The following is a 13,009-nucleotide window of genomic DNA, read 5'->3' on the forward strand; positions in this document are numbered from 1 at the left end:
GTCAATACGTTTGCAATCTCGATAACACAACACACACTTTATATTACCGTCACTACCGCTCGCTTGACTCAATTATCTGTATCTATATCTATCTATCTGCATTCTTTATCGCCGCTTTATTTGCCGGGCTTATATACAAAAAAATAAGGCGCTTAGAACAGACTAGAGTTGCCAGGAAAAGTCAAGATCCTTTGAGAATATCATGACGTGTTACCAGCGTCACGTGACTTCCGCTGTCGTAACAATATATTGTTACTATAATATAATTAATTTTTAGAAAACATGTTCATAAATTAATAAGCATTTACTGTCATATGGGGCCCGGCATGGCCAGGTGGTTAGGGAGCTCGACTCGCGATCTGCGGGTTCGAATCCCCGTCCCACAAAACATGCTCATCCTTTCAGCCCTGGGGGCGTTATAATGTGACGGTCAATCCCACTATTCGTTGGTAAAAGTGTAGCCCAAGAGTTGGCGGTGGGGGTAATGACAAGCTGCCTTCCCTCTAGTCTTACACCGCTAAATTAGGGACGGCTAGCGAAGATAGTCCTCGTGAAGCTTTGCGTGAAATTCAAAACAAATCAAACAAAACCGTCATATGACGGGCAGTCAGCTAGAATATATTAAAACACGGATACATTTATTTGGTTTTAGCAAACCAGAGATTATCCAATATTAAAAGTGAAAGGTACAATGTTTTTTATGAATAAACTATGAAAAGACACTAAAATATATCGGAAAAGTTCTATTTTTTCACATAAGAAGTTAGAAAATTATAATAAAAATTTGCAAATATCAAACATAAGAGTATAAAATTAACGCTACAAATTATTATATTTATTACATTTATGTACCTCAAAAAAAGAGTCAGTTAGAAAAGTTAATTTTTTTCCTTTCTTTGTTTTTTTAGCTTCAGAACATACACACACAAAAACAGTACTCAACAAAAACGTTTTTTCACAATTAATTGGCATATTTATATACAAGAAGTTTTATTACCAGGGTCCAGGGGATTTGATTTTTCTGGAATCAGTGTGACGTGATAGAAGGCGTTTCAACGGAAAGATGGTGGATCGACTGGGTGAGCCTAAGAGAAACATCATTTGAAGCTAATAATATATATTTATATACTTTGGATAATCTGTAATTCTTTTATATTAATTGTAATTACATATAACTATATTTTTATATTGTAGAGCTTTCGCATGTTTTAAACGTTTTAGTATTTATCAAAAAACAAAGATGGAACATCACTGTTATTAATGTTGATATTATTATTAATTATTTTTATTGATAAATTAAAAAAAATCAAACTATCCTATTAATATTATTCCTAGCCTTTTTTCTTTTAACTTGAAAGTTGAAGTTGTCATGTTATAGATAGATCTACTAGTATGAATACTAATAGTATAGTCTAAGTCTTTGAGGGATTAAAAATATTCAACTGTAAACTTATGACAAGGTTGTGTTGTAACTTGCACGTTTTTGTAAAAAGTATTACTATTAACTTGTCACATGGTGCAATTTTGTATGTTCACTGAAATAAACCTTTTATTAATATGCTAATACTATTGTTCTATACAGAATGTCCAAAATTTTGGAAACACTTTTGACAAATCATATAGAGATAACTGGTTAACAAAGAGACTCACTCTTTGTTGCATGTACAAGAATGGTATTTAAAGTTTTCTTACAACATACAATCATCATAGTCCAAGTGAACTACAACACTTACACCATAAGTTACACACAAAATGACTGCAAAGTACCTGATCTCCTATCAAGTGTTTTTCAACATTGCAGGATTAACCTTTGTGAAGGTTTCTTGGATACATTAACATAGTTCAACCTTAGTCACAATCTTACTACTATAAACTATGTGCTTTATGAAGTCCCATAACAATAAAATAATTAATGAAAAAATTTGATAGAGTTAATGCCCAGGAATGCAGGATCAGCTGATTGGAACTTCCCACTTAATCCACCAACTGGGGAATGTTTCATCAAGTATGTTGTAGATAGGCTCCAGTGGAAGAGCACTGTCAGTGTCATGCTGGAATAACATGCTAATGACACCTATTGGTGCTGTAAAGGAAACTAAACACTATACTTGCAATAAACCATGTGTCAGTATGTTAAATAGTTTTCATGGTATGATTTTCAGAGGTGCATCCAAAGTTCTTGGATACCCTGTAGTAATAGAGCGATTACTTAATGTGTTAAGTGAAAGCTAAATCGTTTTTGTTTTTAATATATGAAATTAATGAAACTGAAGCTTAAGAAACAGTCATAAAGTATTTAATATGGATTTTGCATAATGGCCCAACTGGGTGCTTTTACTTATTTTAACTTTAATTGAATACTTAAAATCATAATATTAATAGAAAAAATACCAAAAAAGTGATATCAGTACATCTCTAATATTTCCTCATCTATATGGTTATGAAAATTGCTGTATTAGATCATCAGTGAAACTTGTATCATGATAATCAACATTTATATCCACATTCTGAAAATTAAGTGCTATTTGCTGTTTGTTTCTCTAAGCTAAATCTCTTATTAAGATCATAGCTTCCTTGTTATAGCTAATTAGACCTAAGATTTTCTTATATTATCAGCAAACTTAACTCTTTAAACCTGTAATTTTTTGCACATTCTGCAGGAATTATTTTCATTATTTCCTTATAAAATTTCAGTTTTCTTAACTTTGTGGATAACAACATGGCATACTAGTTTTCAGCCAAAGAGACATAAATGTTATTGAATGCTGTCACTATCCCATGGGTAAATCGGGGATTTCCGGCTAGACACTGGCAGTGTCTGCTTGTGTGTAAAGGAGTTAACCAATTTCTTGAATGTGCCCCCTGTTAATAATATTAGCCCTACAATTAACAGCTTGTTTTTACATTATTCACTAATCACTACTGGCAGAGGTCTACATATTAGATTGTTTAGTAATTTTGTTTTTCCATGTTACAACACTCAGTGTATAGAACTGACAAAAAATATTGGGTGAAAATCAATCATTTATAAATAAATTACTTAGTGGTAATTAGTTGAATCTAGCCCATAATTTTCTACTTTTCTAACAGGGTGGTTGGCTTTCAGATGTGGTAGTTGCAATAAATTTAACAGAAAGTCCAGTAAATATTTAAGTTATCAAGATTAGCTTTGATCTTTTTTTTTAAATGGATGGGGCAGCCTCAGTAAACCAAAATGACCCATGTTGTCTGTTAAGTGTTAATTGTAATATTAACATTTAAAAAGTATATTTTTAACATGTCTTATTGATATAATTAAAAAGAGTAACATGTGTACAAGGAAAAATTTTAAACTTCATTAAACTATGCAAAAATGAAATTTAGGAGGTAGGGAAGTATGGACAAAATCACCATACATATGTGAAGGAGAGGTTATAGATTGTACTATGCGTTGCAGAGGGAAAGGTATTTATGGAATGGACCTGTAATCTCTCAGAGCTCCATCTTGGACAGCAGTGTTTGTATGTTAAGATTTTGTGTGTGAATTTGTTCATTTTTTTTTATAGACACTTAGAGCACTGGTATATTCGTGAGCAATATCACTGAGTTTTGATACTTGCCTCTGATACCTAGGTTTTAAAAGTGTCAATAGATCTAATGTCTCTAACTAGTTATAAAGAGATCCTGTATCCAACAAATTTAGAGACCCAAAGCAAGTTGGGGTATAAAAAGTGTAGGGAAATGCATCAAAAACAGGTGGTGTCTATATGAGTCCACTTGAAATCCTGGTGTTAATGTAAGTAAGGAATAGCAAGAGTTCCTTCGCAGATTCCTGAGACATGCTACTAATAATATTAAAGTTCAGTTAGCCCGAACTCCACTAATAAACACTACACCAATTTTTTATGCAGTTCTTTGCCCTCTCCCCTCACCAACAATCTAAGTAAACTAAATCTACTTTATCCTCATCCAGATAAGAATTAACATCCTCAAACAAGATAATTGGTTAGCAAGGCAGGATTGTCCCTTTGTAAAATAGTGTTGCCTGTTTTTTACTATAGGGCAGGTTCAATGTTTAATATCTTTTGAATGAAAGAAAAGTGTTGGCAACGTGGGTGTATTAAATTGAGTGTAATTTGCAGAACCATATCCAGTGTAGCTGATGATTCAATAAATAAGGCAGCAAACACATCAAAACATCAGCTGGATACACTTGTCAATGTTTAAAAAGTGTCTTGTTTCTTGCATGTATTTGCCTTCTTGATTTTTATTCATAATTTTATTCCTGTTCTTTTTTAATGTCTCATGAAGCATTTTCATAAATTATTTTATGACTTCTCCATAACTATATTCTAACTGAAAACTTATAATTTTTATCTTTATACTGAAAGAGTAATTATAAGGTATGTCTTCATTCGTTTTATAAATTGTTAAATAAGTGTTAGTTGAATTTGTCATAATTTAAGTCACTAATTTTTATGTTTTAAATTAATTTTATTCTGCTGTGTATTGGAGATTAACAGAATAACTGGTGATAGGCCTGATACAACTTATCTCAAGCCTTAATATGCTCTCACAATCCAGACCATTAGTTGATCTAAAAAATGTAACTTTGGAGTCTATGGATAACAAAATTAAACTCCTAGATTGGGCCTTGAAAAGACTGCATATCCTAAAAATAACTTGGTAATAATGACAGTTACCTAACTCTTTAAACATTTTTATGGATTGGCACTGACTTAACTTGGAGTGAACAAGTATGTGAAAACTATACATAAAATGTCAAAAGTGCATTAAAAAACTATGATTGTAAAGTATACATGTGTTATAAACTTTGCTAAAACAGAAATGTGATCATAGTAAGTAAATGCTAAAAAGTAAATAATAATTTTGTTGTTGCTGGTAATATATATAAAATAAATTTTGTGTACAAAAATGGAATAGTCATTGTCATGAAAAAATCTGTTTTTTTAAGTTCATATTTTTTAAATGCTGAAATTAACTTGAATAGTAATTGTGTGATATCAAAGAAACATTATTGTACAATTGACAAAAAATGCTATTCTATAATATTTGTAATTATCAGTTGGATAATAGTCTTCAAAATTCACTTTTTTGTGACTGCTGTATAGATATATATTACTATGTTTACATGGAAGTTGGGGTTTTAAATTACTTATTCTGAACAACAACACACATGGTATGCAAGTTCATCATATAATTGTCTATTAACAAAGCAGATTTGTGTTTAATAATTTCTTGATAAAGGCTCTAATGCATACATACATATGGCATTTTAAGAGAAAATATTTTTACTTAATACAAGTCTTTGAGGCATTTAAATAAATTGTAAAATCCAAACTGAAAATATAAAAGAACAGATTAATAGTAGTTTATAAATATAATTCTGAGACATTTATTAAAAGATTAAAAGAAAACTTTTTGGCATTGCTCTAAACAAATTGTATGAATAAGTAATTAATATTAACTTTTGATTAGACCAAGTTACTTAGAGTGAAACTAAAAATTAACATAGTAATGAGCATATCTAATTGAATATACTTTTCTTTTGTTCTTATTTATAAAGATTAGAATGTTGGGTACCTTCTCAATTAACAACATTTTTGGTAGTAAGTCCAATAATATTTTGCAAGTTCAGCCAACTTGGGAAATTTATAGTAGTTGTAAATACCTATATTAAGCTAACAATAATTTCTACAATAAAAGTATAATGATGAAAATTAATATAAAGACATTAGATATATTAAACATTGTAACCAATACTGTTAATGAAAGTAACAATAAAGAAATAATACTGTGCATTTGCATTACGGAACTCACAAATATTAGCTGTTGGCTTCAAGTACTAAGTTTAAGGTGCCTTGTGTTAGTTGTCTTCATGTCATAAGCTATAAAAATTGAATTTTTCATTTTCTCACAAGTTTATGGATTGTATTTTTGTTTTAGGAAATATTAATAGTGAAACATTTTTTCCATATTTCCTTTGATGTTTCAGTGAACAGCGAAGCTAATGCCTGCCGTATTGCTGCTGTTGAAAACTGCTTTGGCAGTTCAGGGCAGGTAAGCCTCATACTATTTTCTAATTATTACAGTAACATAGCTGCTTCAGCTTCTGCTTTTATTGTAATTATCATCTTCCCATTGACATGTTGCTTTGAATAGGACATTCCCTAAAGTCAGATTTTAAAATAAATAAGAATTTACTATTTCTCATATATTTTGGTAATTTCATTGAGAATTAAAAACTAAATCTATTGATTAAAAAATCATAATGGCAAAATCTGTTATTTATTACCACATCTTAGGACATTCCCTAAAGTTAGATTTTGAAATTAATAATAATTTATTATTTCTCATCTATTCTGATAATTTCATTTTGAACTAATAACTAAATCTTGTATTAAAAAAATCATAATGGCAAAATCATTATTATTTATTAGCACATTTCTTTTATGTAACTAAATTTTTATGTATTGAAAAAATCATAATGGCAAAATCGTTATTATTTATTAGCACATTTCTTTTATGTAACTAAATTTTTATGTGCAGTAGCAAGCATTCTGTATGAAAGAAAAGTTTCTGGTATGACTAAGGTTTTTTTTTAATGTAAATGTAGTTTGAATTTTCAGATATACAAATAATTAACATGACATGTTAAATTTCATTTTATAATATGACAAAATATTTACCCCATTCATTCAGTGTTTAGCCCTTGCTTATGGAAAGTTTTCGGTAGTGGACTATTCTTAACAATTTAAATGACTCAGCACATAAGCTACAAAAATATGTACAGTTGCATTTGCTTTTTATTAATGAAATTATTTAGTACTCTAACTAAGATCTACTGAGAAGTTCCTTGGTTTTTAAAGTTTTAATTTCCTTCCTGACCTTCATTTAAAAGTAAAGTAGCCTAAGCCAATTATTAAAGTTTTTCTTCATTACCCATTTAAGCCGTCTCCAGCCATTAAAAGTTAATTAGTATTAGATTAGTAAAAAGCTCCATTTTATGTTAAAGTATTGTAGATGTAAATTAAAAGACCCAATTTTTTTAAATTGAAAAATAAAATTTATTCCTTAGGCTACAGGTTTGAAATATATATTTAAAATTGTGAAGCATATTAATCATTCCTTATAAATGTGTAATAAAGTTATAAAAAATGTGAAGCTGGATCTTGGAATCTATCAGAAGCAGAGTTATGTGTAGAGGTAACACATTAAGTATGTATAAGATGTTAATAAAAAATACTTCATCCTATGTCTACCATTTTAGTTTGTAATTAAATGCTTTATTATACATTGCACAATTGTTTAATTTAATTCAGATAGTTATGGTGTAAAATTGTGGCATGTTTTTCATTTGTGCAAAACTGAACTTGGTAGACCTATTAATGCTTATGCCAAAATACTTGTTTACTGTATTTTGTTTTCATTGTTGCTTCTGATTGATATATACTAAATATGAAAATAGTTTTCTCTATTGATGAGAATGCACTGAGAGAATTTGTAGCACTTTGTTCTGTAAAACAAAAAACTTCTGTATAAAGTTATATAAGGTTTTTGATAAATTTTTCAAGCCTCTTGCAGAGTATGGCCGTGTTTTAGTGGGAGAAGGAGTTTTAACCAAGATGTGTCGTAAGAAACCCAAACCACGGCAGTTTTTCCTTTTTAATGACATCTTAGTTTATGGTAATATTGTCATCAACAAAAAGAAGGTGAGAATTCAGTAGTTTGTTTTATATGCCTTACAGTGAAATATTTATCTCTTGACATCTGTTAATGATGAATTATAAAATAAAATTGACATATTACAGACTGTAACAATAAGTACTTGCCATAAAGTTATGGGAATCAGTGTTATTATTAATTAGTTAGTAATTCTTTAAATTATTTACTAGATCCTAAGTAGATCGTTATTCCACATTTTGGCTAATAGTTTGCTGTTGTCTTCAGGGAAGTCCTGAGAATAGACTGTCTGGGATGCAGAAGCCAGGATTTGATCTTCGATTTTGTTGTTAGGAACATAAGTGTGCTATACACTCATCTGGGCTCTCACCACATTGGGATTTGAATCAGATATTTGAATGATTTTAAGGGTAGTGTTTTGGTTTTGCTGAATTCTGTTCTAGATTGAGTGTTTTAGCATCTAGTAAAAGGTTTTTTTTTTTCATCATTATTTTCCTTTTCGGGTTCATATCCCATTATTACAGCATTCTTCCAGCTTATTGTGTGATATTCTCTGGTGTGATGCAGATAAATCAGTATTACACAGAATTGTATGTACATTGTGTTACTGGACTTTTTGTTTCTCCATTCTGTTCGATTACACATTCATATGGAATGTTGTAAATGGTGTTTGTATTCTTCATTGGATTTTCAGATGGTTTTATTTGTATAACCATAAATTGTGACCATATTGTGTCATGAATTCTGAAGACTGTTCTATCTTTGTACTGTTTGTATATACTTCACATATTCTTCAGAGAGACCTCTCAATATGGCTGTGTGTGTGTGTCTGTCTGTATTTTTATTCCTGTTTATTCTTTGTATTTTTCTTCATTTTGTTCTGTGTGAAGTGTTCAGAGTATCCATTGTTAAGGAAGGCCATAGTGATGTGTTTTTCTTATTATTTTCTGTATTACAAATCTTGTTCACTTTGGAGACCAGCAACATCCCATTATGTCAGAGAAAAAAGACCATGTGATAAAATGGAGTAACACTAAAATGATGGCATATAAACCGCCCACAAGGAAAGGAAAGATAAAAGAAGTCTTCTACATTCTTCAAACTGATAATGCCATCTTAGCACAGAAGTCATCATATCTTGGGTACTGCTTTTGAGACCACACAGGTAATTGATTTAAATCCCTAGAGAGGATGAGAGCCTGGACAAGTGGATAGCATATCTACCTTTTAAGAAGAAGACCCATGAGCAATTACTGACTCCTGCAAGTACATACAATCCTTCTTCTTTCTAAGGACTTCCTTGCTGCTGAAATTTCGGATATAAACTAAAAAGGCTAACATTCCCAAGTGAAAGCAATGTGTTTATCCCCATCCACTTTATTCAAGGCAAGAGAAGGGAGTGTAAACTACATCATATATACTTTAGAGGGATAAACACTTAACACTGTAAAAACTTCAGACTTCTTTTTGAGGCATACTAGAGTATGAACTTATAATACATAAGAGAGTCAGTTGCTGCATAAATAAATTTATTCACAATTACAGAAACTATACAGATAATTTTTGGGCAAATAAGGCCTTCTATGTAGTATATGTAACTTTTTGCATTAATAACAACCAGTTTACATCTAAAAACAATGTCTGTTAAGTTCAGAGCTTCATTGCCTTACAATGTTTAAGGTTACGAGGGTAGACAATCGGAGTATTAACAAAAGTGTGGTCAGATCGTATTAATATAGATAATTTTCATTCTAGATCAATCTTAATTTTCAGAGCTTCCCCTCTTTTTTTTTAATTAAGTACTATAAGTGTGATGCAATTATAAACTACAAGAAAGTATTTTTATTTATAAAACATGTAGTGTATCTTCAAGTCATATTTCCACTGATTTTTTAGATATTAAATAACAGTACAGAATAATAGTAGACTTGCATTTTACATTAGCTGTGATTACAATATCCATTAAATTAAGAAGAAAAACTCAGTCCCAGCAGCATTGTACTAAAATCATTGTGATTGATATACAAGCATTTGAAGTACGTGTGTGGAGGTTGACCATAACATACAGATTTACCATTAAAACACATGCACATGATTAGAGGTTTAGTGCAAACTTGTGACCTTTCACATTCTGTTCATGAGAATATTAATTAACCAAATGTAGAACAGCTCTGCAAAAAAAATTTGAGAAATTTACTTAAACATATATATGAATAAATGTATTCTTTGACAGTGAAGGGTGGAATATGGCAGTTCTTTCGACAATTATTACTACATGTACATCAAAGTCATTCATAATTCATAAACTTTATTGAAGGACTGGAATTAATACAGGAAGAAAAAATATAATTGATGTTGGTCCTTCAATATTTTTTTACATATTTATGTAATTTATAAATGTAGAAGAACTTATTCAAAACTAACACACAAAAACATTATAAGCTTGAAACTAAACTTTACTCTAGTAAAAAGTACTGAACAACAATACATCCTACCCAATTCTGACTGAAATCTGTACTTATCTTCCTGAAAATAACATCCACCTATTACTTTTGTGTAGATAACAGTACGTCAGAGTTACCATGTAAATATTTTACTAGGTATTGGATACTAGCCTATTGGCTACAAAAAGACCAAACCAAACCTTCATTGTATTTTCCATTTATTACTAAACACCAATCACTTGCAGAGTGGAATGACCATTTAAGTTGGATTTCAAAGTTAGGCTTTATTTATATAAAAATGTTAAGCATTCAGAAGGTTTAAGAGAAATGAAGGCTTGTATTCTGTATGAAGAATGTCATATAAACAGAAATTCCACTCAAGGCTTATTGTGATTAACAGATATAAAAAAAATAGTTGGTAAATATACACCTTTAAAATAATTGTAACATTTGGTTCTAAAGTATTTGTCCTTAGAGAAAAAGGTTTGCTGAGATTAATTAGATTTCTTGTTTGTCTAGTATAATAAACAACATATTATTCCTCTGGAGGAAGTTAAGCTGGAAAACCTTGATGATGATGAAAGTAAGTGCTTTGTTTTATATTCTATTAACTGTTATCTATGCAGGCTCATTAGATATTTGTTGTTAGAAATATAAGTGATGGAAACTCACTTTTACAATAATTATATTTAATTATTTTATAATTAAATAAAAAGTTAATCATAATATTGTGCATTTATAGTTGTAAATTACCAAATCACAGTCTGACATTGTTTAGGTTGTTGTATAATAGTTGTTTAACACAATCAGTGTAGCTACTGCACATATAGAAGTTCAACAGTGAAGGTGTGTGTGGGAGTTTATGTGAAAGTAACTTTCAAAAAGTTGAGATTTTAATTGTAGAATTTTCATTGAAATCAAAATCTGATCAACAACCTTTATCAATCAGTGACAAAGATGACTTAATGTCCTTGATCAGAGGTGAGGTTATGTTATATATATCGTTATCTTATCTGAATGGTTAAAGAACTTAAAACCAAATGGGGAATGTTTGGAAAGCATGTAAAATAATTTAAAGTCACTGTAAACGGATATTAAAGCCCACATGCAACTCATTACAATGTATTTTCCTAAATGCATACAAGTTTATCCATTTCACGCCTAAAGAATGAAGAACTTTCAAACCTTTTGATTCTTCTAATGTTTTATAATACATGTCTTCTTAATAGCATAAATTTACTTAAGTAACTCAAATAGTTTTACTTCTTCATTTTGCTGTAACATACTAGTTGCTAGATATATAAGTATTAATTTAATGTACTAATCTTTTCAAATATCTTTTGTTGTAGAATATTGGTAAACAATATTATGTTACAAGTGTTTACATTGGTAAACAATATTATGTTACAGTTGTTTACATTGGTAAACTAGCTTATAATTAACAAAAAAAAAGAGTTTTAAACTTCATAGTTAACTGCAATAGTTCATCACTTATTTTACATTTAATGAAATAAATACTTTGCCTTTGTTTTTTACATTTAGTGAAGTAAATACTTTACCTTTGGTTTTTACATTTAATGAAGTAAATACTTTACCTTTGGTTTTTACATTTAACAAAGTAAATACTTTGCCTTTTGTTTTTACATTTAATGGAGTAAATACTTTGCCTTTGGTTTTTACATTTAATGAAGTAAATACTTTGCCTTTGGTTTGTCATCTTTCTGGCAAGAGCTGAGTTATATTTCAGTACAGTAATATAATCAAAGTTCTATACTTTTAAGTTTGTGAACCTGAAACTTGTGTCATCAAATTTCTCTTGCTTTATACTTCATTTTATTATCAGATGCTAGAAGTTTACCCCACAAAAACGGGAAGTGTTAACACTAATTCAGACATACATGTGTGACATGAGCTATTTTATATTTTTTTTATAATTACCATTTTGCTTGTCTCTTTTTTTTTTCTTTATGTAGTTACCATAGATATAATTGATTTTGTTATTAAAGACCAGAACATATTGACGATTTCAATGTTTTTGAAGTATTCTAATTACAAATACATTGCACCACTGGTTATAATTGGAATTTTGATACAGTATTAGCATTTAATGGTTGTTTTCTTATATAAAAGTTTTATCTTTCAGCAATTAATTTTTATTGTATTAACCATCATTAACTCTTCTACATATTAATTTTTCAAACTAAACTTCCTGATTTTAATGTACAAGCATTGTTATTTGTTTCACTCTTTTTTTTTTTAAAGTATTGAAAAATGGCTGGTTCATCAGAACTCCAACCAAATCTTTTGCTGTTTATGCTGCCACGGCTACTGAAAAGTCTGAATGGATGGCTCATATTAACAAGTGCCTGGAAGATTTGTTAAAGAAAAGTAAGATATATTCCCAAAGAAAATAATTTTTTGTTTGTTTTAAACAACTTTCCAACTATGTTACTCTTTCAACCATTGCAACCTTCACTTATCATCACTGAACTTTGCTTTGTTGTTTTTAATAGCTTTCATGATAAAACTGGTATTTTCTCAGAAGCTTATTTTACAAGTATGTTATTTTTTGCATTTTAAAAGTAAATTTGTAAGATACAAGTTTCCTTTTAAAGTACGTGTTATTATGGGGGCAAATGATATCATTGCATCTAAAAAAAACCTAACTGAACTTTACCCTCGATTCATCTGCAAAAAGAAATTTCATTGAAATGTTCAGATTTAAAATTGTTTTTTTTATCTATTTTCTTGGAAGTTTATTTTACAAGTAGGTAGGTTATTTTTTGCATCTTAAAAGTAAACTTCCATCTATGATTGAAAAAAAAGGTTTTCCTCCCATCTACATACATATATATATATATATATATATATATATATATATA

General features: G+C 29.6%; 1 protein-coding gene across 1 annotated transcript in view; it reads left to right on the forward strand.

The window, feature by feature from the left end:
• Nucleotides 1–1,033: 1,033 nt before the first annotated feature.
• Nucleotides 1,034–13,009, forward strand: part of LOC106466945 (pleckstrin homology domain-containing family F member 2-like) — a 21,416-nt gene continuing 9,440 nt past the window's right edge. The window contains exons 1-5 of the mRNA XM_013927263.2: nucleotides 1,034–1,079; nucleotides 5,996–6,060; nucleotides 7,575–7,712; nucleotides 10,647–10,710; nucleotides 12,390–12,515. Of these exons, the coding sequence (XP_013782717.1) occupies nucleotides 1,064–1,079; nucleotides 5,996–6,060; nucleotides 7,575–7,712; nucleotides 10,647–10,710; nucleotides 12,390–12,515 (409 nt within the window). The 5' untranslated portion in view covers nucleotides 1,034–1,063. The remainder of the gene's footprint in view (nucleotides 1,080–5,995; nucleotides 6,061–7,574; nucleotides 7,713–10,646; nucleotides 10,711–12,389; nucleotides 12,516–13,009) is intronic.

Source organism: Limulus polyphemus, unplaced genomic scaffold (genome assembly GCF_000517525.1).
Source record: "Limulus polyphemus unplaced genomic scaffold, Limulus_polyphemus-2.1.2 Scaffold2433, whole genome shotgun sequence".
NCBI classification, from domain to species: Eukaryota; Metazoa; Arthropoda; class Merostomata; order Xiphosura; family Limulidae; genus Limulus; species Limulus polyphemus.